At 36.6% G+C, this 24,530-nt stretch overlaps 1 protein-coding gene across 6 annotated transcripts; it reads left to right on the plus strand.

Annotated features, from left to right (window-relative positions):
* The first annotated feature begins 1,261 nt into the window (after positions 1 to 1,261).
* On the plus strand, positions 1,262 to 16,344 carry LOC107785206 (uncharacterized). Of its 6 annotated transcripts, none has more exons than XM_075252146.1 (12): positions 1,262 to 1,442; positions 2,776 to 2,875; positions 10,165 to 10,356; positions 10,465 to 10,652; positions 10,752 to 11,777; positions 11,870 to 11,947; positions 13,023 to 13,302; positions 13,384 to 13,583; positions 13,767 to 13,843; positions 14,973 to 15,074; positions 15,826 to 16,012; positions 16,098 to 16,344. In XM_075252146.1, the coding sequence occupies exons 3-12, from the start codon at positions 10,185 to 10,187 to the stop codon at positions 16,182 to 16,184; spliced, it is 2,397 nt and encodes a 798-aa protein (XP_075108247.1). In that variant the 5' UTR covers positions 1,262 to 1,442; positions 2,776 to 2,875; positions 10,165 to 10,184; the 3' UTR covers positions 16,185 to 16,344. The 6 variants fall into 6 exon arrangements, with proteins under 6 accessions (XP_075108247.1, XP_075108248.1, XP_075108245.1 ...); XM_075252144.1 differs by lacking the exon at positions 2,776 to 2,875 and adding an exon at positions 2,194 to 2,245 and having other exon boundaries at positions 1,263 to 1,442; positions 10,094 to 10,356; XM_075252143.1 differs by having other exon boundaries at positions 1,263 to 1,442; positions 10,094 to 10,356.
* Positions 16,345 to 24,530: the final 8,186 nt, after the last annotated feature.

The raw sequence follows: 24,530 nt of genomic DNA on the forward strand, positions 1-24,530 counted from the left end.
AAAAGCCATAAGTTGGTCACCCTTAATTTATGAATTTTTAGCTTATAAGCACTTTAAATTTGACCAAATTTTTTACTATTTTATCCTAAAAATATTTTTTTTAGAAAAAAAACTCTTACATCTATACTCACTACCTCAAGTATTGTTTCAACCTAACCCCCTGCAAATTCTCTATTCCTTTGCATATTTGTATCTATGTGATTGTGTATTAATCTTTGAACTGTATGTAATAAATGAAGAAATATCAAAAATTTTGGTGTATTGCTTTCTAAGTGTTGTGTTGACGAAGACAATGTTTGTTTCTCTTCAAATATTTTGTCCTATTTAAGTTTATTTTTTACTGAGAAACTTTTGTCAATTTATTAACTATTATAACTTATAATTATATGCTTATCATAAAATAAATTATATTTATCATAAAAATTATCTTATCTAAGTATATTTATATTTAAAATAAAATGACAAATAAAATATTTTGTATTTGAATCAATCTGGAATTTAAAATTTTGAAAAAATTATGCCCTTATAAGTGTAAATAATTATAAGGTTATTTAAGTCATTTTAACATAAAAAGAGCTTATCAGCATATTGCAACAGCTTATTATTAATTTCAGTACCTGTATCCAAATACGTAACTGTTTATTTATTAAATCAGTTTCAACACTTAAAAGTGTTTTTCAGTAACTAATAACTAATGCTCATCAGCTAAATCCAAACGGGCTCTCATGCGTATTTCGGAATGCTTTTAGGTTATAACGATCCGCAATGCAGAGCGTTTCCGCATTATGAAGTTAGTTGAGAAATCAATTATAAGAAATTTTTATAGCAAATACAAACTACGGAGTAAATCATTTATTACACTATTTAGTTTGATTATTCTTAGAAGTTATTTAAGATTTAACACACCTAGTAAGAAATTATTTGATTTGATAGCATAAATTATACGAGTATTTGACTAAGATAGTCATTTTTTTACTTAAATGAATAACTGTGACTACATATGCCATTTAAAGTAGTAAGGTTGGAACCAAAACTAGCTAAATAAGAGTAATTTCTGAGGTTTTTAAAGTGCCAAATATGTTTGATCAAACTTTTTTTAAAGTTAAACTAACAAAAAAAAAGGATGAGAAGAAGCATTTAACTGAAGAGTGAAAATCTTCTCTAAAGTATACGTAATTAAACTCCTTTTGATTCCAATAAGAAACAGAAAAAGAAAATAAGTACGGTTACAGGCACCCTAGTGTCTCTCCACTTCGCTTTCTTTTCCTGAACTCTAGAGCATTAAATATCATTCTAAAAACTTTCATAAGTTGTTTTCGCTCTGATTCTTCAAGTTTTCTCTAAATAGTTACTTACACAGTCACACTCTTCTCACCAGTTTCGCTCTCTCATCCTTTGAAGGTTTCTTATCCTCCTTCTCTTCTCACTTGAAACGTGAAGAGGTAATTTTTATTATCATTTTCACGCTTAATGATCGCTTCTTATGTTTTTTATTGAACGATTATGTGGATATTTGCATAGATATAGGTGTTTTATACGTGATCGTCTTTGAAAATCTCTGTTTTATCCATTATTATTTGAGTGCTGATGTACTTTCACTGTTCCTAGAAGCGATTAAGAGAAAAGTTTATTTTTCCTTTCTAACACTGTTTTTCCTTTAACTTTCTATTGGAATATATCTATAATGCTGTTTTCTCGGTGTAGTTTTTGCTATTCCTTTGCCTGGTTGTAGGTTAATATATTTCCTGCTGTTTGTTTTTATCTTTTATTTGAAGTGCAAGCTCTATTTAGACTAATACGAGAGCTTTTCCTCCTAAATTTCTGTTAAATTTTGTCTTCAGAATCATGTCTCATTTTAGAGAAGCAAAACAAGTTTTTCCTTTCGCGTAATGAAACTATCTCACTTTCAGGGTGAAGTTTTTCCAAACCTTCAGAAAGAAATGTTTTCCGCCAGATTTTGATTAGATTTCTGGTTTTGCTTTCAATTTTGGCTTTGAAATGGCAAACTAAGGGTTTCGCAGTAGCTGCTTCTGCTCTAGTAGGAGCTATGTCTGCTGCAGCATACATTTGTGTGATTTGTAAATGAGGAGTTACGTTTTGTTTTGACTTGGTTCTTTCTGTTTTATTTGAGCAAATCGCATTTACTTGATTCCAAAAATTTTGCTCTTACGCTAGGCTTTTCGTATGTTTCAGTACTTGTCTAATGTATAAGATATTACTAGCGATGTTGTGCTGCTGCCTCAAGGTATAGAGCTGGACATTATTGTCTAATCTGCACATTGCAGTTTAGCAACAATTTGTTTCCTTTTTTTGCTTATGTATCTTGTGAAGTCATTATGGGTTGTTTGAGGTTAGATTTTTCAGTCTTGAAAAGAAGATTGTTTTTCTCAAATCTTGTGAAATATTTTGAGTTTGTCAAGCAACGGAGTAATAAGACCAAACTATTTGATTCTTAGAATGACATCACTGCGGTTAAGATTAATACAACCTGTTATAATTTGCAATTATAACTCCATAAAAGTTCTAAGCATTATGACTCCATAAGCTTACGTGGACTACTCTTGTTAACTTATGTTGTAGTTGTAGAATGTAGATTTTGGCCTACCTCTTCCTTTCTTACTTTTTGTTGCCGAGCTATTTTATTATCCTTGGCACATTGTCCGTTGTTCTGTTTCTCTAGAGCTGCTCAAAATTTCTATGAACTGTGTATTTTTTTTTTTTTTTGGCTCCATTGCTTTTTGTTTATAATGCTGTGACCTGTAAGCTTCTTTGTAGATAAAGGTTGTACTTGGAGGCCTTAACCCTCCACGGTCTTTCACTAGTTGCTGTATTTTCCTTCGCTTCAGTGATCAGTAGTCTACTTCCTGTGGTTTGTGTAAGTAATAATCAAACTTCCCTTTGTTTTACAGCAAGGAAGTTCTTTCAAGAGCAGCACAATCAGCATAATCTTGAACTTAAGTTAATCTTTGCATTTTCCTTTGCAATGGCTAAAATGTGGCCTTTGGTTGCCTTGAACAGGACTGTACCTAAAATAGCTTTGAATAAATATGAAATCGATAATTCATGCTTTACATGCGTAGTGTGATACTTCAAACCCACTGCTACAGTTTGTCACCTCCAATTTTGTAGTATTAAGATAGATTCCTATGTTTCACGCATCAATCATTCTTGAACTCATCCTTTTATAGAGGCTTTTTCCTTAGCTTGCTTGTAAGCTTTCATGGCTTATCATTGGTATCTAGGTCAAATAAATTATATCGATAGATTCCAGAAACTCTAGCAATAAAATTTTGATCGACAATTGAAATATTGTTAGTCCCGCCAATATTGCTGTATTTGTAAATAATAATTCTGCAAAATATAAGTTAACGTAATGAAACAGTAATTAATTCGAGCCCACTGAATTCACAGTGTTTCCTTAAGGAATTTAATCCCTTCCTAGTACCCAAGGTAATGGATTATTTCCTCCCAGGATAGAACGAATCACACACTGGTGTAGCGGTACTTCAAACCCCAGTGTTTCAGCGAACACAAAGTTCGGTAGCAAATCACACTTACAGTTGCTTTGTTTGAAGTTAAAACAATGCAGAACGAGGGAGTAGAAACTCAGAAAATCGTATGGAAATGCTGAGAGGAAGGAGTGCAATGTATAGCCAAATCTGTTGAGCGATTTTCAGTTTGTTGGTCTTGTGTATTGTGTGTTGTGTGTCTTTCTTCAACAGCTGCTGCACATATATATAGCAGCCAGTGTTGAAGAAGAACAATCGTCCACCCTCCATGGTGGAGCAAGCATTAGCTTGTTTGTGGAGCAAGCACAATCATGGTGGGAAGAGCATTAGGCGGCTGCCTTGTGGTCAATACACGGATTGAAAAATATCCGTTACAAATGCGGATAATCTTACGTTAATATTTACTATTAACAAATAAATTTGGTCCAAAAAATTAATTAATCAATCGATCATTTGACCAAATCCAAATCCGAATCCGAATCCGAATCCGAATCCGAAGCCGTAGCCGTAGCCGAAGCCGAGCCGAGCGAGCGAGCGACGACGACGACGGCGCGATGCTTGCTTTTTTCTTAACTCTTTAAGAGCTACAAGAAGAGCAATTATATATATATACCCACCAAAAATCTCTTCCTCTTCCAATATGGGACAATGTCTCATTGTCAAGAGGGGGAAACTTAAAATTTTACTCAAAAATTTCATTTTCCCTCTATTTCCCATTCACCCTCATTTTAAGACTATTTTATCTTAAAAACAAAAACCTCAACAATCCCCCACATGAATGGGGAATGGCTATATCACGGAAGTATGCATGGAAAAACTGTGTGATTTACAAGCAAGGATTAATCGCATCTGGATAAGTAGGTTTCCCTTTGAACTTTCCGTAGTAAACTTATGTCGGATATACTCGGTCAATCGGTAGATTTGATATCTTTGAACCGTCGATCTTTGGTGTATACCTAGACAACCATAAGTCACACAATCAACCCTTAACCGTCTTTGGTTCTCATTGTTGTGTTCGTTTCAGTCATGAACACCGCCTGGTTTCATAAGTGCGTAGAGAACTGGCCTTACAAAGTTCTCCTTGAAGCGGCTAACACTTCACACTTACATAGGTGATTTCTAAACGTGTCATCCTGTAGATACACTATTTGATATACCTCGTATCAAATTTAGAAATCATTAAAAAGCCTTAATGCTTTATCCTTGGTACTGAACATTGTCTCATCACGAGAATGGACTTAAATTTTATTTGACAATGTTGAACCGTCATTAATGACTTTGTTTGATCTCCTTGAACCTAGATCTTGGGATTTCCAGTCTTCTAGGTAGAGTTACCGCCACAGTGACTTGTTCTCGGCCATAGCCCCATTCCCCTTGATGATTTCTCAACTACCTCTCTAGTTAGGCCTTTTGTAAGTGGATCCGACATATTATCACTTGACTTTACATAGTCAATCGTGATAATTCCTCTAGAGAGTAATTGCCTAACGGTTTTATGTCTTCGTCGTATATGACGAGATTTACCGTTATACATGACGCTCCCAGCCCTTCCAATTGCCGCTTGACTATCACAATGTATGCATATTGGTGCCAACGGTTTGGGCCAAAATGGAATGTCTTCCAAGAAATTCCGGAGCCATTCAGCTTCTTCACCGGCTTTATCTAAGGCTATGAATTCAGCCTCCATTGTAGAGCGGGCAATACATGTTTGTTTGGACGACTTCCAAGATACCGCTCCTCCACCAATAGTGAATACATATCCACTTGTGGACTTAGAATCAGTTGAACCGGTGATCCAATTTGCATCACAGTATCCCTCAATCACCGCAGGGAAATTACTGTAGTGCAATTCAAAGTTCTGGGTATGTTCTAAATATCCCAAAACTCGTTTCATTGCCATCCAATGAGATTGGCCTGGATTGCTCGTATATCGACTCAGTTTACTTATAGCACAAGCTATATCTGGTCGTGTACAATTCATGATATACATTAAGCATCCCAACACACGAGCATAATCCAATTGTGATATGCTTTGGCCTTTATTCTTTACTAATGCAAGATTCACGTCAATTGGAGTCTTTGCAACTTTAAAGCCCAAGTGCTTGAATTTTTCAAGTACTGTCTTAATATAATGAGATTGTGACAATGCCAGACCTTGAGGAGTCTTATGGATCTTAATTCCCAGAATTAAATCAGCAACTCCCAAGTCTTTCATATCAAACTTGCTATTGAGCATACGCTTAGTAGCATTTATGTTGGCAATGTCATTACTCATTATCAGCATATCATCCACATATAGGCAAACAATGACTATGTGATTTGGAACATTTTTAATGTACACACATTTATCACATTCATTTATCTTAAAACCATTTGACAACATTGTTTGGTCAAATTTCGCATGCCATTGTTTGGGTGCTTGTTTTAGTCCGTAAAGAGACTTAACAAGTCTACATACCTTCTTTTCTTTACCTGGAACCACAAACCCTTCAGGTTGTTCCATGTAAATTTCTTCCTCCAACTCTCCATTTAAGAAGGCCGTCTTAACATCCATTTGATGAATTTGAAGACCATACACTGCAGCTAATGCTACTAACATCCGTATGGACGTAATTCTTGTAACTGGAGAGTATGTATCAAAGTAGTCTAGACCTTCTCGTTGTCTATACCCTTTGACTACGAGTCTTGCCTTGAATTTATCAATAGTGCCATCATCTTTGATTTTTCTCTTAAAAATCCATTTAGAACCCAAAGGTTTATTTCCAGGAGGAAGATCAACCAATTCCCATGTATGGTTGTTCAATATGGATTCTATTTCACTATTGACTGCCTCTTTCCAAAACAATGATTCCGAAGAAGTCATAGCTTCTTTAAATGTTTGAGGCTCATTCTCCAATAAGAAAGTCACAAAATCTGGTCCAAATGAAGTAGACGTTCTTTGACGTTTACTACGTCTTGGATCCTCCTGATTACATGTACTTTCTTTTGTTTCTTCCCGAGGTCGTTTAGATCCTTTACCAAACGACTCACATTCCTTTTTATACGGATATATATTTTCAAAGAACTCAGCATTATCTGATTCTATAATCGTATTATTATGAATGTCGGGATTTTCTGATTTATGAATCAGAAATCGATATGCTTTACTATTTGTCGCATATCCTATGAAAACACAATCAACGGTTTTCGGTCCTATCTTTACCCTTTTGGGTTTAGGAACTTGCACTTTTGCCAAATACCCCCACACTTTAAAATAATTCAAGTTGGGCTTCCTTCCTTTCCATTTTTCATATGGAATGGATTGTGTTTTGCTATGGGGCACTCGATTTAATATTCGATTAGCCGTAAGAATGGCTTCCCCCACAAGTTCTGTGGCAAACCAGAACTTATCAACAACGCATTCATCATCTCCTTTAATGTGCGATTCTTTCTTTCCGCAATCCCATTAGATTGGGGCATGTAAGGGGCTGTTGTTTGATGAATAATTCCATATTTTAAACATATTTCTTCAAAAGGAGATTCATATTCACCACCCCTATCACTTCTTATCATTTTTACTTTCTTGTTAAGTTGCGTTTCAACTTCATTTTTGTATTGCCTGAATGCGTCTATTGCTTCATCTTTACTATTCAGTAAGTAAACATAGCAATATCGAGTACCATCGTCAATAAAAGTTATGAAATACTTCTTTCCACCGCGAGATGGTATTGACTTCATGTCACAAATATCTGTGTGAATTAAGTCTAAAGGATTTGAATTCCTTTCAACTGACTTATAAGGATGTTTAACATACTTAGATTCCACACATGTTTGACATTTTGATTTTTCGCATTCAAACTTGGGCAGTACTTCCAAGTTAATCATTTTCCGCAAGGTTTTATAATTGACATGACCCAAACGTACATGCCATAAATTATTTGACTCAAGTAAGTAAGAAGAAGCTGAAATATTATTATTGTTTTCCACAACCATTACATTCAGATTGAAAAGGCCCTCGGTGAGGTAACCTTTTCCTACAAATATTTCATTCTTACTAATGACAACCTTGTTGGACACAAAAATGCACTTAAACCGTGCTTAACAAGAAGTCCAGTAGAGACTAAATTCTTTCTCATTTCGGGAACATGAAGGACATTGTTCAAAGTCATGACCTTGCCAGAAGTCATTTTCAGAAATATCTTCCCATATCCTTCAACTTTTGCTGTTGAAGCATTTCCCATATAAACTGTCTCTCCGGGTCCAGCAGGAGCATAAGTAGCAAAAGCTTCTCTAACTGCACAAACATGGCGAGTGGTTCCTGAATCAAACCACCACAGTTTAGGATTTCCCACCAAGTTACATTCAGAAAGCATGGCACACAAGTTATCAACATCATCATGCTTTACTACCATGTTTGCTTGACCCCTTTTCTTGTCTTTCTTCGGAGCACGACACTCCGTAGATTTGTGTCCAGTTTTCCCACAGTTGTAGCAGTTTCCACTGAACCGCTTCTTGCTTGGGTTGTATTTCGGACCAGAAGTCTTCTTCCTCTTTTTGTTAGCTTCAACAATATTTGCTCTCATTATTGTTGAATTTTCACGGCCTCTCCTTTCAGCAGCTTTATTGTCCTCTTCGATTCTCAACCGAACAATGAGATCTTCAAGGGACATTTCCTTTCGTTTGTGTTTCAAATAATTTTTGAAGTCCTTCCACAACGGAGGCAACTTCTCAATCATTGCTGCTACTTGGAATGCTTCGTTGATGACAAGACCTTCAGCAAGTAGATCATGAATAATCACTTGCAATTCCTGGACTTGGGTAATAACAGACTTGCTATCTACCATTTTGTAGTCCAAAAATTTTGCGGCAACGAATTTCTTCATCCCGGCATCTTCAGTTTTATATTTCTTTTCAAGCGCATTCCACAATTCTTTTGACGTCTCCACGCTACTGTATACATTATACAGATTATCATCCAGTCCACTAAGAATATAATTCTTGCATAAAAAATCAGAATGCTTCCACGCTTCAATCACGAGAAAGCGTTCATTTTCTGGAGTTTTATCTGGCAGATCAGGAACATCTTCCTTGATGAACTTCTGTAGACATAACGTAGTTAAGTAGAAGAACATCTTCTGCTGCCAGCGCTTGAAATCAATCCCGAAAAATTTTTCGGGTTTTTCTGCCGGTGCCAACGCCGGTGTTCGGCTTGTCGATGCGTTGGCAGTCACCATTGGAACAGCTTGGTTTTCCCACCATGATTGACCACAAGGCAGCCGCCTAATGCTCTTCCCACCATGATTGTGCTTGCTCCACAAACAAGCTAATGCTTGCTCCACCATGGAGGGTGGACGATTGTTCTGGTGGGAAAAGCATTAGGCTCCACCCTAGCATATATATATAGCAGCCAATGTTGAAGAAGAACAATCGTCCACCCTCCATGGTGGAGCAAGCATTAGCTTGTTTGTGGAGCAAGCACAATCATGGTGGGAAGAGCATTAGGCGGCTGCCTTGTGGTCAAAAGCCGTAGCCGAAGCCGAGCCGAGCGAGCGAGCGACGACGACGACGGCGCGAGGCTTGCTTTCTTCTTAACTCTTTAAGAGCTACAAGAAGAGCAATTATATATATACCCACCAAAAATCTCTTCCTCTTCCAATATGGGACAATGTCTCATTGTTAAGAGGGGGAAACTTAAAATTTTACTCAAAAATTTCATTTTCCCTCCATTTCCCATTCACCCTCATTTTAAGACTATTTCATCTTAAAAACAAAAACCTCAACAAATATTTCAGCAGAGAGTCTTATCATCCTATTAGATTTTGTCTCAACCACATTCTTTTCCTCGGTAACAACAATTACCATGGAATTGTACTTACATATTCTCCCAATTTCCCCCCTATTAGTGCTTCCTACGCACAAAATGTTTCTCTTGGTTACTTCTTCCTTTCTGTGTTTGTTCATATGATGCACTTAACTAGTGATTGGATTTGTGATCTCAAGATAGTACATGTTTTCTCAATCTGGATTCTGGACATCTTTGTTTACTCGTTTTGGTCATTAAAACACATAGGAGTACATTGTAGAACCTCTGACATTAATTACTAGTGATGTTACTTTGTTTTTCTCTTCTACTACAAAGCACAGAGAACATTTATGAAGTCGGCCTTATACAAAGTTTCCTAAATGCTATCACAAGTTAATGCATCATCGTGCATTTCGAATTCACACTGATGATAAGCTTGTAATTCTTCCCAAAGCCCTTAACAGGAAGGCCACCTTTTTTGCTCATAAGAAACAAGTATCTGCTATTTCATCCCTAAACGTCTTTCATGGCATGCTTTTTAACATTGTTAATGCTCATAAAAAGTACTTGAACCTTGTATTCCCTCCTTCATGATTGCATATAAACATTTTAACATACTTATGATATATGTGGATTTGACACTGGCTTGCATCAAGTGTTTTTTTTGTTCTTCTCATCAATACTTTAATTCTCGAAAATAAAGAGTTAATGATAGAGGCAGAAGCGAGCTTTACTTAGTGTGTGATCTTTAATCTTTTCTGGTAGTTGTTGAGTGCTAACTAGTACAGATCAAGCTGTGCAGGTTTGACGAGAATTGTGATTACCAACTCTTTCAAGTCATAGGCTTCAACATCCTTGCTCCTCGACTGGCAGGTCATTTATGTTAAAAAAGAATGGGGGCTGGGAGAAAGACAACAACACTCGCTCTTAAGGAGAAAACCAAATCCATGTCGACAGTTAACTGTGGTGCATCAGCTAGGAATCTGAGAAAGGCCGACCTTGGAGCAGTAATTTTTGGATGCACGCATGTCACGCATAAGGAATGCCTGCTCAAACAGCTGTTTGGTTAGTTTTCTATTATCAGACTCTTGTATTGGTACGATTTTATCGGGTGAAGATTGCACAACAGTTAGATAATGTGGACCTTTATTTTTTACTTGACCTTGTTAACAGGTCTACCAGAACCTCATTTCTCGTATGTGAAGAAAATCAGCATGGGTTTAACACTATTCCTATTCAACTATAGTGATCGTAAGCTCCATGGCATCTTTGAGGCTGCTAGCCCTGGACAATTGAATATCAATCCATATGGGTGGACTAAGACTTCTGATGGATCAGAAAGTACAGCATATCCAGCACAGGTACAAGAATTTGTCCTACTTTCTTTGGTTTGCTAGTTTTTCTGTAATTTACTAGCAAATCCAGGTTACTAACCCTAGTGTGCTCTCTTCTTTGAAAAGGTAAGAATCCGAGTGCGGCAAAGGTATTGTCCCTTGACTGAAGATCAGTTTGCCTCAATCATTGGCGACAACTATTATGCGCGAGGACTCTTTTGGTTTGAGCTGGATCGAAGCCAAACCAGAAGATTGGTTGACTTGTTTTCATCTTTGCCAGCGTTAGATGAAGCTACTGGCCTTCTAATGTCATCTTTGAGGAACAATCTTTTCAAAAGTCTACCAATGACTAGACAAGTAGATGCAGTAGGTGAAATGAAAGACCGGCATTCAGAGGAAAGACCGGATCACTTGGATCACAGTGGTTGGGCAGATGCTTCCATTGGTACTACTAGGAAGCTAAATTGTGGGAATTCTGTGCTAGGAAGCACTGGTGCATCTACAGCAGTAATCGAACCCAAGTCTTATACACAGAAGTTGTGGAGTTCATTGTTTAAATCTTCAGCTTCAGACATGGATAAGTTAGATGCAACTTCTGACATGGACAAGATAGATCCGCTGCTGAGCTCATCTTCAAGTCCCACTTCACCACCCTCAGATAAAAATAGAATGGATTGGGAATTATGCCTTTCATCTTCTGTTGACAAAGAAGGGCATAAGTATCAGGCGTGGGACTTAGCGGATCATGAAGAACCTGTTGAATTGACATCGAGATTTATCTATTCTTCACTGCAGAACGAGTCAATCTCCCCCAGTCAGCAGAGCAAGTTGTTTGAAAGGCAATACACAGAACAAGAGAGTGAGCATTCTGAAATCACTACTTCTGAGTTGAATCTTCAGCAGATGAATGAACTGAAAATTGAATGGGAGTCACCGTGTGGAGAAAGTCAGAATTCAGAATCCTCTACGGGCAATGATAATGTCGAAATGCCGGATGATGGACCAAAAAGTCTGATGGGCTTAAAGGAGGAAGAAAGAGATACTTCTCAGACATTTTTATCTGTTAACATTGGTTCTGAAGATAGAAATTCCGAAGTGCTGGAGATACCCCAACAAGTGGACCCTTCTGAACTTTTAGCCGTTGTAGCTAAGGTAAATTAAATTGTTCCTTTGACCGGTCTGGTTTGCCTGAACTTTCCTCCCTTTTGCTGCTACTAATAGACCATAATAAATTATCTTTGAAGTTAATTGGAGAAGTGGAGGGATTGAAGAGGTCTAAGTTGGAACAAGACCTGAAAATAATGTCTTTGGAGCAAGAGCTGGTATGTGCATGCCACTCTCTGAAACCTAATTTTTTTATTGTGCTGGTTCATTTAATGCTCAAATATGTTTTGTCCTAGAATCCTCCTTGCACCTTCTGTTTCAGCTATGAACTCTTTTGGTTGGGGATCTCCTTTTTCTTAAGTGAATAATTCTTTCGGATACTAATTTATAATTTAGTACTAAGCCTAAAAGATGTAGTATAAGATGTTCTCTTGTAGTATACTGGAAACTGTTTCCAAAGGCCATCGTTTACCCTTCTTATGCAACCCTTTTCCTACTTCATTCTCAAAACACGCAAATGACTCGACATGTTCCCCAAAAGATAATAAGCAATTTAACTCTTCTTTTAATAGTCCCCTCAGAAAAAAAATTAGTCGTATGTCAAGTTAGACGGTTAAAATGGCATGGAGTGTATTTCTGTCAAAAAATAATAAAGGGGGCCATGGAGTGTCATTTAGTATTTTGTAAGGATACATATTGATCTACATGTTACCTTTTGTTTTTTAGTAATAAAATAGGGGAAAATAATTATGAAGAGTATTGTGGTTTACATGGAGCCTTTTTTATGTTGGATGGTTTATTCTCATACCTTAAGAAAATGGAAGTTATTTTGGCAGAGAAGAGGAGACATGGACATTAAATTTGAATCTGAGGCAGCTTGGGCGTTGCGTCTCCCCAAGGATGTTTGTATAGAGAATCAACTGCAATTATTTATAGGGTGTCACAGACGTTTCTGGGCTTTTGAGCTAACCAATTCCATGTTAATTATGCACTAAAATCGGATACTTCTAGAGAAGGCTTCCAAATATTTTTATGGTTTACTCTAGTTATGTTATGGCTTATTTACTGAAATGTCTTCCTAATTGGTGCTTATGTCCCTAAGATGTGAACTTTGCCTAAAATTATCTATTTGTATCTTTGTGTTTGGTCATAGTTCTGAGAGGTAGCCAACAGAACGTAAAAGTAAGAAATTTCTATGCTAATGCTAAACCTGCTACAGTGAATTGACCTTCTTTTCCCTTGAATTATATGAGCTTTCAGTTCCTCAAATTTATGTGCTTGTTACATTATCAGGTTCATTCCAGATTGGAGCTTCGACAGTTGATGAACATGCATAATAGATTGGAACCCGAGCCATTGTATTCCTCAAGGAATTTTGAGGAATCTGTGGTCATTGTAGGAGGATATGATGGTTCTTCATGGCTTCCATCCTTGGATTCCTACTTCCCTTTGCACGATCGTGTGGAAACACTTAGCCCAATGACCTTTTCAAGGTCGCATGCATCGTCAGTGAAATTAAATGGTGAAATTTTTGTACTTGGTGGGGTATATGGTGATGTGTGGTTCAATACAGGTATAAGAATCGGGATTGTTTCTTCCACTATTTTTGTCTGTTTACAATAGAAATATGTTAACAATATTTGCTCATTTCTAGTTGAATCATTCAGTCCATTGAGAAATCAATGGATACAACAACCTTCCCTAAATGAGAAGAAGGGGAGCTTAGCTGGAGCTTCTTTGAATGATAAAATTTTTGCTATTGGTGGTGGAAATGGTGCTCAATGTTTTTCAGAGGTGGAAATGTTTGATTTTAACATTGGAAATTGGATCTCTGCTCGGGCAATGATGAAAAAGGTATCATACAGTTATTTACAGTTTGCGCTGTTGTACATGAGTGATTTATGTTGGTAACACCAAGCATGTTGATCTGTTAACTAGAAGAGTGTCTTATTTTTCCTTAGATAAGCTAGATGCAAGTATGATTTATCCTGAAGTTTGCTCAGTTCAACTGACATGGGTTGTTTGCATCTTTTGCAGCGGTTTGCTGCTGCAGCAGCAGATATTCATGGTGCTATATATGTTGTTGGTGGTTATGATGGGAAGGCTTATCTGAAGTAAGAATCAGTAGCGTTGCTAATTTGTATCTTTTGTCTTTCAGTCTTCCTTAAGCCTCGAGTTCCCGTGATTTTCCTGTAATTCATTGTAGTCATCCATTGTTGCATGCGTCAAATCATATCCACTTTATTGTGTAGCACGTCTCTATGAAGCATCTGTGCCTCCCCCCGGGCATAAGTCCATACCTGTGTTTTTATATATCCAGTTTGTTTAGAAACTTAGTTTATGGGTAACCCTGTCATCTTATGTAGGACGGTGTAATTGTGTAGGTTATTCTTAAATCCCTTTGTCTTTTCTGATCAAGTAAGGTTTATTCTTTTTACGTTAACTAAGCTTGTTTTGTATCTATAGTAGAAGGCCGAAATAAAATTCAGAATATCAATTTTCTACATAAAACAAGTAACATCCTTACGCGTTAATAGACTAGCATTGCATTTCTCTTAGTTCCATAAGTCCGCTGTGATTACCTCAATAGTGAAGCATACATAGATTTTGGGAAAGTCATACACTCTGCTTGGTGCACATTTTTCCCCGTATGGCATTTTCAGCTCCTAGTTAGAAGGTTAACCATTCATGAGTTTTTGTTTTCCATGCTGTAATTTGAACCTATTTTGAAGAGTTATCACGTCTTAGTCTTGGAACCAACAATTACTAAGCTACTAGTATATTCACTATAAGAAGTTCCAAGTCTCAGAGACGTGAAATGGACGAATTGAAATACCCTCTCCAGTTTGAATAAAACAAAGCTGAAAATTTATAAAGTGCTTGTGTGGTGCATGAAGCTTTACTTTCGATAGCATGTAGAGTTTTTAGATTAAAGTACTCGTTACAACAAAAATTTTGGAGTTCAATACAATAACATTTCTTCTTCTGTATAAACAGTTTCCGGGGAGAAAATCTTGATGTTTATTAGTCTATACATATTAGCAATTATGGAATGCTATTAACACATCAAAAGTTTATGTGGTGGTTCACATCAAATGTGACTGGTAATGCTTCATATTACGGTTTTATTGAGTGTGGATGTATGACCATATGGTGCTTTTACCTAATAATGCCACTTATTTTGATTTAGATTCTGTTCCGAGTCCATCTGTGTCTAACTGTGATATTTTGTGTAACACTTAGATCTGGTGAAAGATTCGACCCGAGGGAACAAACATGGACTACAGTTGGAAGCATGAAAACGAGGAGGGGATGCCACTCTTTGGTTGCCTATAATGAGAAGTTGTAAGTCCATTTCTGTTTGACGCCTCTCTTAGATATGTTAATTTTGCCATCAAACTCTTTTAACTGTGTTTCATGGTCCTCAAATGATTGTTAGATGGAAGGTGATGTGTTAGCACGGTAACTTTGTCCCTTCTTGTGGGTTTTTTTAATAGCAGGTTTAAGGTAATGGGTGATACCAGAAACATTTGGGACGGGTAAGGATAGGATTCAGCTTTTGACTATTACTTGATTTTCTGGGAAATCTAAGCGGTAGCCCATTGGAAACACCAGTTAACACCATATACAATTAAAATATTTATTTTATTCTATATACCTACTTTATAAATATATTTTACCATGTATATTTACTTTATAAATTTATTTGACCCTATACCTACTGTATAGTAATGTTGATTATTTATCCGGCGTTGAAGACATTCGGAATTTTATCTCTGAGGACACTTTTTTAGTTAGTGATAGGAATGGAGACAGCTATTCCATCTATTTTGATATTGAAAATCAGATTTTTGAGATTGACAATGATCATTTTTTTCTGAGTGAACTAGAAAGTTCTTTTCATTGATATCGAAACTCAAATTATCTGAATAATAGATTTAGGGGCGAATAAAATATTGTATTCTAAATTAGAATATTGTGGCATGTTTGGTGTGGATATTGTATTCCAAATTAGAATATTATAAGGTCCTGATTTTATGGTTGTACATTGTGCTTGGAGATCATTATAACCGGACATATAAATTTATTCTTGCAGATATGCCTTGGGCGGTTATGACGGAGACAACATGGTTTCATCTGTTGAGATACTTGATCCGCGATTTGGTTCATGGGTGATGGGAGAGCAGATGAGCAGTCCCAGGGGTTACTCCGGAGCAGCTGTGGTGGGAGGAAATATATGGGTAATTGGCGGAGTGAACGATCATGAGGAAGTTCTAGATACGGTATATTACTTTATTTATCACTTCCGGCTTGATTTAGAATATCTATCTATTCTTTGCCTCGTAAGTTGCATGCAATTGATGGCAGATTGACTGCTTTGAAGATGGCTACGGTTGGCAGATGACTAACTCAGGGTCTTTAGGGAAGAGATGTTTCTTCTCTGCCATTGTGTGATGAATTTGGCAAAAATATTTGAACATTTTGGTGATAATTCAAATAGCTAGTGGTGATGCCAGAGGCGGATCCAGGATTTGAAGGTAGCGGGTACCGCAATTTTCTTTAATGTACACCTTCTAATAACTAATATAGAGTTTGTTCGGTTCATTTTTCTTAAGCTTATTCGGGCAATTTGCAAATATAAAAATTACATCTCTTTTCCAGACCCTATTTGTGGGATTTCATTGGGTATGTTGTCGTATGAAAATTATATATTAGACATCAAGAAGCAAATAATTAGCATTTTAAAGGAGTCACACCTTTATTATTAACATTATAAGTAAAATCAGTATTTTCACTAGGGAACTATATTTTTTTTGGTATGCTAAAAATAAATTTGCACAAGTAAAATAACATCTTCAATAAGAGAATTTCACCAATCAGAATAAGAAAAATATAATCTTCAGTAAATAAATTATACACCATAAATAAATGCAAAATTAGATAAATTTTAAGATCCCAAAAATTAAAATTATAAATCTCATGTTTTTCTAGGCAATGCATGCAAAATATTCATCATATTTTAATAGTAAAGAGATTTTAATTGTATTTAATAATCATAAAATAGCACAAATTATTATGTTATAATAAAAAAAGAAATTATAAAAAGTGAGTCTGATCCCAATCCAAAATTCCTATCAAGACCCAAGTTTTTTTATATTTGAAAGAAAAAAACTAAAAGATTTGAGATTAAGAGAAATGCTTATTTTATGGAATTTTTAAATTTTGGAGGCTCTTTTTTTGAGTGTTCTTGCTAAAGATCACAGATAAAATAATAAATTGGAGGAAAAAATATTTAAAATAATAAATGACAAATAGGAAATTAGTAGGTAGCCGAAAAGAAAAATGATTGGGATAAAGAAAATAAAAAGCGCAACAAAAAGAAAAAGTAAATTCGAACTTGAATTTTACACACGAGAAAAGTTTTCAGAAATATCTATCAACCATGGCACATTTGTCTAGTTTGCGACTGGGGGTGACATGATCATATATTTAATCTAGTTTAAGAAATTTTTTACATAAATATATGATAATTTTATCAACCTAGCAGGTGATATACCACCCCCACCCTAAAGGGTGGATCCGTCCATGGGTGATGTTGTTACCATGATGCAGGCTATGATGATATCACTGCACATATTGTTTATCTAGAACTGTAAATGATACAAGTACAATCAAACTTCTCTTTAACAGTTATCCTCTATAATAGCACTTCAATATATTGACACTTTGCAGTCGATTTTTTATGTTATGTTATAATATATGTTCTCTATAACAACACTTCACTATAATAATCAAAAAATATTCGGACAAATAAACCTATTATTGAGAGGTTTGACTTCATATAGTTATATACACACTGGTACACAAGCATGCTATGCTCATGTGTGACAGTGTGATTGTCTTTTAACTCCGTGCTTTTCCCGCTTGATTGAAATTATGATATATACATTACTACATTCTCTTAGCTACGCGCAGACAATTTTAGTGAAACTTAGGATGATCTTTTCATATTTGAGAAAATCCCAGCTTCGAATCATGTGCTTGAAGTGCAACACTATTAATGGTCTTTTATCACTTCTCTTTTTATTCATTTATTTGAATGTGTAAGGATAGAATTTCTCCACATGTATCTTCGTAATGTGAGATAGGTTTCGTCGATACCTCTAGCAAAAAGAGACAATTACTAGTTCTAAACTTTTCTTCTTCATTTCCACAAAAGCTCTTTGGTGTAACGGGTTTTTTCTAGAGTCTCTCTTGCTGCTCTAGGCTAAATATTACAGTACTATTAATTTCACTAATTTTTCTTTTTTTTAAAAAACTAAAATTAACTTCCTGAAGTAGAAATGTTTTTAATCATTATTGATTATTACTTCTTTGTGTTCCTATAAAGAAATGGAATCGACCTTTGAAGCAAGATAACTTTATCAGTTTTCTGCATAAAGTTATGGTAAAAGTCGTGAGCACGTAGTTTTTTAAATTTAGTCATAGGCTGGGGTAAATTTAAAGCAGTTGGGAAAAAATTAAATAAGAATACCAAATTCTCTTTTAACATTCTCATACATGTTGGTATAATTGATCAAGGCTTGCTCAAAAGCCGATATACACTTCCAGAGAGAGAAAGACCCATCTCTCTCTAACTAGACACTAACCTCCCAGCCACCCAAGTATGGCCACATCCCCATTCCCAATTAGTAACCCACCTATCGAAAAACCACCAGAATCCCCTGATATACCAAATTTAGATCCAAACTCTGCTATGGACGAAGACAACACGGATAAAAATTCCTTCAAGGAAGCCTTATTCGATAAAAAATCGGTCTCCTCCACAAGCTATGATCCACTCCAATCAAGTTTGCACACACATGCCTTTGAATTAAACCCCGAGAACATATCAATCCCATTGTCAATTGAGGATAAAATCAGACTCTACAAACCTTAGAAATACTCTTTGATTATCAAACTATTTGGAGAAAAAAATCTCACACCACTTACTCAAGGCCAAACCCTCCAATCTATGGAAACCAAATGAACCTCTCACCCTAATCGATCTAGATTGAGATTTTTTCATCGCCAAATTTAACAAGGAGGAGAGTATGAGCAAAGTCCTAAGTGAAGGGCCATGGTTTGTAGTTGGACACTTCTTTTCAATCTGCAGATGAGAACCAAATTTTGTTCCAGCAGAATCTAAATTAGCAATAACGGCGGTTTGGATAAGACTGCCACAGTTACCAATAGAATTCTACGACAAGGCAATTTTAGAACAAGTAGGCAATAGAGTGGGTAGGCTTCTGAAGATTGATACCTGCTATCGCGCCCCGCTTTCTCGCGAGAGCGAGTTTCCACATGTGACAACTCTTTTAAAGGGTATTAAAAGAGAAGAGTCGCCACCTAACGATTTTAAGGTGTGTTATTAGAACTAGTCTGCGCTACCAAAGATCGGGTAATAGTTCAAACTACTTCAAAAAGAAGGTGTTAGGCACTATTCGAGGTCCACAACTGTGGTTCCCAATTGAATTTTAAACTATGTGGGACTATTAAGTTACACTAGGTTGCTAGTTGCGGGATGGTTAATTAATTAACTATTAAATATCCTAAATGAAGAAATCAATTAATCAAGCTAAAAATAAAGCAAACAAAATTGAACGCAATTAAAGAATACTTTGGAATAAATAAAAGACGTGATTATAAGTTATAGAATTTAAAGATACAAGTGGTACAATATAAAGAAAATGTTAACAAATAACACGAAGGGTAAAGGGGGGCCTAAGTTTTTAAGCCTAATGGATCAATATAACGACCTGACCAGTCGTTTTGAGTATTTGCACTTCGCTCGGTAGTTTGAGGGCATGAGTAGCTCGTATGATGTATTATGACTTGTGAGAATCGTCAGTTTTGATTTTATGGTTATTCGGAATTGATTTGGAAGAACGATTTTCAACTAGGAAGCTTTAAGTTGGAAGAGTTGACCAAGTTTGACTTTTGTGAATTTGACTTCGGAACGGAGTTTTGATGATTCCAATAGCTCTGTATGGTGATTTTGGACTTAGGAGCGTGTTTAACAATTATTTGGAAGTCTGTAGTTAAATTAGGCTTGAAATGGCTAAAATAGAAATTTAAGTGTGGAAGTTTGACCGGGGAGTTGACTTTTTGATATTGGGGTCGGAATCCAGTTCTGAAAATTTACATAGGTCCGTTGTATCATTTATGACTTGTGTGCAAAATTTGAGGTCAATCAAACTTGATTTTATAGGTTTCGGCATCGAATGTAGAAGTTGGAATTTCTTAGTTTCGTTAAGCTTGAATTGGGGTATGATTCGTGGTTTTAGCATTGGTTGATGTCATTTGAGGTTTCGACTAAATTCGTATCGTGTTTTAAGAATTTTTGGTATGATTGAATGGGGTCCCGAGGGGCTCAGGTGTGTTTTGGATCACTGGTTGAGAAACTAGTTAAGTTAAGGATTTGGAGTTTGACCTGGTCAATATCGGGCCAATATGACCTCTTTTCGGTATTTTGAGTGCGCGAGCAGGTTCGTAGCGTGTATTATAATTGAAACGCATATATGGTTTGTGTCCGGGAGGTTCCGAATGAGTTTTGGGTGTTAAAATAAAAATTCTTTCGCTCCTGATTTTCTAGTGTAAAATAATTACGAAAATGTCTTTTTTTTTTAATCCCTTAAATTTCCAAACTTCATTTAAATCTTCAAAATATCATATCTCCCTCATTTTAAGGCCAAATTGGGTGATTCAAAAGTCTAACTTGACTGAAATTTTACAAGAAATCTATTGGAGGCACCAAAGGAGAGTTTAGAGATTGTTTGGCATATGAAATGAGGCAGAACAACTGGGCAAACAAATATTCAATATCGAGGGTTTGTTTATTTTCTATTTTTGACGAATTTGAGCTCGGGAAGAGGCGATTTTCGGGAGACTTTCAACAAAAATAATGGAATAAATGTTCTTAATTCAATATTGGTCAAATTACCCGAATTCATGATTGTTTTTAGCATTTAATTGGTGAATTATGTTGGAAAATTTAGAAAACCCTCTTGGTTTAATTTGAGGATTTGAGGGTCGAGTTGATGTCAGAATTTGATAAAATTGGTATGGTTGGACTCGTGGTTGAATGAGCGTTCATATTTTTTAATTTTTGTCGGGTTTCAAGATGTGGACCTCACGGACGATTTTTGAGTGTAATTTCGAATTCTTTTGGGAAAATTAGTATTTTGATATGGAATTAAATCCTATAATTTGTGTTGACTGAATCGAATTAATTGTGACTATATTCGAGCCGTTCGGAAGTTGATATGCACAAAATGGAATTTCTGAAGCATTGTTTAGCTTGCTCGACATTGGATTCAGCTTGTTCGAGGTAAGTAACATCTCTAATCTTGGAGCTGAGGGTATGAACCCTGATTATACATGTTATGTGAATTGTTTGGAGGTGATGCACATGCTAGGTGACGAGCGTGTGGGCGTGCACCGTAGAAATTGAGACTCAGTTGATTCCGTAGAGCTGTTTAGTCAATTAACCTGTATTCTTCTATGTATTTTTATGTGATAGAGAAAATGAGTTGTGACTCATGTTAGAAATCATGCTTAGGCAAATGTTGGTATTATTGGGACCCACTGAGGTAATTTCTACAGTCGAATTATATGTTTAAACTGTAATTTCATACTTAGTCATATCCATTCATTGCATATCACATCTCAGTCTATGCTGTTATTTATTGATACATCATATCCTCATTTTGAGCTAGTTTCATAACATTGTTAGCCCGAGAGACTGGAGATATTGATGATTGAGTGAGGCCGAGGGCCTGATTGTGAGGATAATTATGGGATCGGGCTGCACGCTGCAGCAGGCCAGATTGGCTTATTATAGCACGTGAGTTGTCCGTGCGGATCCAAATATTGATACTATAGCACGTGAATTATCCGTGCAAATCCATATATTGATACTATATCACGTGAGTTGTTCGTGCAGCACGTGAGATGTCTGTGCGGATCCAGATATTAATACTTATAGCATGTGAGTTGTCCGTGCAGATTATAGCGCTTGGGCTGAAGGAGCCACTCCGGAGTCTGTACACATCACCTAGTGAGCGCAGGTTCCTATTGAGTGCGAGTGCCGAGCGATTGGGAGGACTGAGTGACTGGGAGGACTGAGTGAATTGATACTCTGAGAGTATGCATATGGTTTTATTACTGAGTTGCATCGCATTGACATGCACACTTGACATACAGGCATAGAGATATATTTTTCCTTAATGCTGTCCGATATTCGTCATTCATGACTTCACATACTCATTGATATATAGGCATAGAGATGTATCTCCTCATGCCATTTGAAAATGAAACATCCTATCTGTTGTTGAAAGGTTTTTGGGAAAAATCACAGTTTTACAAAACGTACTCATATTTTGGTGATTTCGGTAAAAAGTTTGGGTTTTCACTGATATACTTGAAAAGCATGCCTATTTTTCTGGAACTGTGAATGAGCTGAGCATTTTATCTCTGAGCTACTTCTTTTATTACTTCTATTATGTTGTTATGAACTGTTGTTGGCTATTGGTGTTGGACCCTGACCTTTGTTCCAGCTCGTCACTATTTATTGAGTACATGGGGTCGGTTGTACTCATACTACACTTCTGCACCTTGCGTGCAGATATTGGATGCTGATATTGCTGTGGTCGACGAGAGCTGGATTTGAAGATGTACCTGTGTTCCGGTCATAGCCGCCTCTTGTTCATGGTAGCCTTAGATTTATAAAAATCTGTTTATGTACATTTCGAACAGATGATGTATTTATTTCATACCAGCTTGTAAATTCTAATCTTAGAAGCTCATAATTTGTACTACCAGTCCTTGGGGAGTGTATTAGAGTCAATTAAATATTACTGAAATTGGATAGTTAGTAGTTGGCTTACCTAGCGGGTTGGGTTAGGTGCCATCACGACTAGTTGGATTTTGGGTCGTGGGAAGTTGGTTTGAGAGCTCTAGGTTTCATAGGTTCTACAAGTCATGAGCAAGTGTCTAGTAGAGTCTTGCGGATCGGTATGATGACGTCCATACCTATCTTCGAGAGGCTATAGGGTATTTAGGATAATTTCTCATCTTTCTTTCCTTATCATGCGGAATTGATTCAGCTTGAAACATAACTCTTTGAATTCCTTCCACACATTTGTATGCGCATGTGAGCGCTCGGTATCAGATGTGCATCACCGGCTTGTAATTCCATGAACGAGGTTCGAGATGTGTATTTTATGTTTTGGTGATTGGCCAGTTTGGAGGACTTGAGGCCATGTTTAGACCGCAGCTTAGGCTCGATAGCTTCAGTTGTGTGAACTTATACATTCGAAATCATATGTTCGGCAGTGTCCCTATGAGCAGAATTTATGGCTCGGTGAGAGGTTGAATAGCTATATGTGACTATGGAATGTGTTTAGATGGTTTGATTGTGACGAGAATAGTTTGCTTGAGATGTAAAAAATAAAGAGGGCCATTGGGTGCTTGGTGTCTGTTTTGATTTGACGTATAGTCTCGAGTATGAATGTGTTGAAGGATCTTTCATATTGTTTAATTGTGGAGCGAAGTAGATTTTCACGTCTTGTTGATGAGTTCGGACTTAGGGAGATTAAGTGATCGCGTAGTGATTGTGGCTGCGAAAAGGTATATCAAGATGCCAATTTTAGGCTAAGCATGTGGGTTATCTCGTGCAGAGTAATCTATAGAGGTGTGCTCCTTATAATGTTGAGTGGAGAGTTTCTTTTCTGCAAGCGGGGTGTATGTGTTGAGATTTGAATTTGAATCTGGTTGAGAAAGTTGACTTGACTGTCAAGAGAAATAAATGCGATCTTAGCGGATGATTTAGGTATTTTATGGTTGGTGTTGCATGAGCTTGTGAAGAATTTAGTTGAATCTCACTGTAGTATCATGGCAGTAATACAGTATGTGTATTATTAGTTATTGAATGTCATGATCTATGACTTTGAGCCAAATGGGGGAGCATGTTGTTGACGGTTTAATTTCATGGTTATATGTTAAATTTTAGTTTGGGTCTGAGGCATACTTGTGGTTTAGTTATGACTTGCAGAGGTTGAGATCGAGGATGACTCGAGTAAAAGAATTTATGGATATGGGTTATGTTACACTTTATGTGTATATAGAAATCATGGAATGAGTTGAGCTGTTATTCATGATGGATGTAGTGTGCACAGTGTATGAATTTGCTCGGTTGCGTTAAGGCAGGGTTACTTCTTTGGGGGTGTTGTTGTGCTAATTGAGCATAGGCAGCTCGGCCCATTCAGGTCGTGCAATTTGGATTTGAGAAAAGTGAGTGACTCTCGAGAAGGTTCTAATGGGTTTGAGACTTATATATAGCAATTGAGAATTTTTGTTTCCGGACTTGTATGTGGATAGAATCTGAAATTTGCATTTGATGGTGCCGGGACTTGCGATAATTCTTTATGATTATGGATTCTACATTCCAGTATAATAAAGGTAAAAGAACAATTTTAAATTCACATAAGGTACTTTCAGAGTGGGCGTTTCGGTTGTGGTACTTATGGGGGTGCTTAAGAAGAATACAGTGGCTTATGGGTCTAAGGGCGATGTCGTTTTATGTTAGGTTGTCTTGTATTGAGCATAGGCAGCTCGGCCCGTTCGGGTAGTGCAATTTGGATTTGAGCAAAGTGGGTGACTCTCGAGAAGGTTCTAATGGGTCTGAGATTTATATATAGCAATTGAGAATTTTTGTTTCCGGACTTTTGTGTGGATAGAATCTGAAATTTGCATTTGATG

The sequence above is a fragment of the Nicotiana tabacum genome, chromosome 4 (assembly GCF_000715075.1).
Source record: "Nicotiana tabacum cultivar K326 chromosome 4, ASM71507v2, whole genome shotgun sequence".
NCBI lineage: Eukaryota > Viridiplantae > Streptophyta > Magnoliopsida > Solanales > Solanaceae > Nicotiana > Nicotiana tabacum.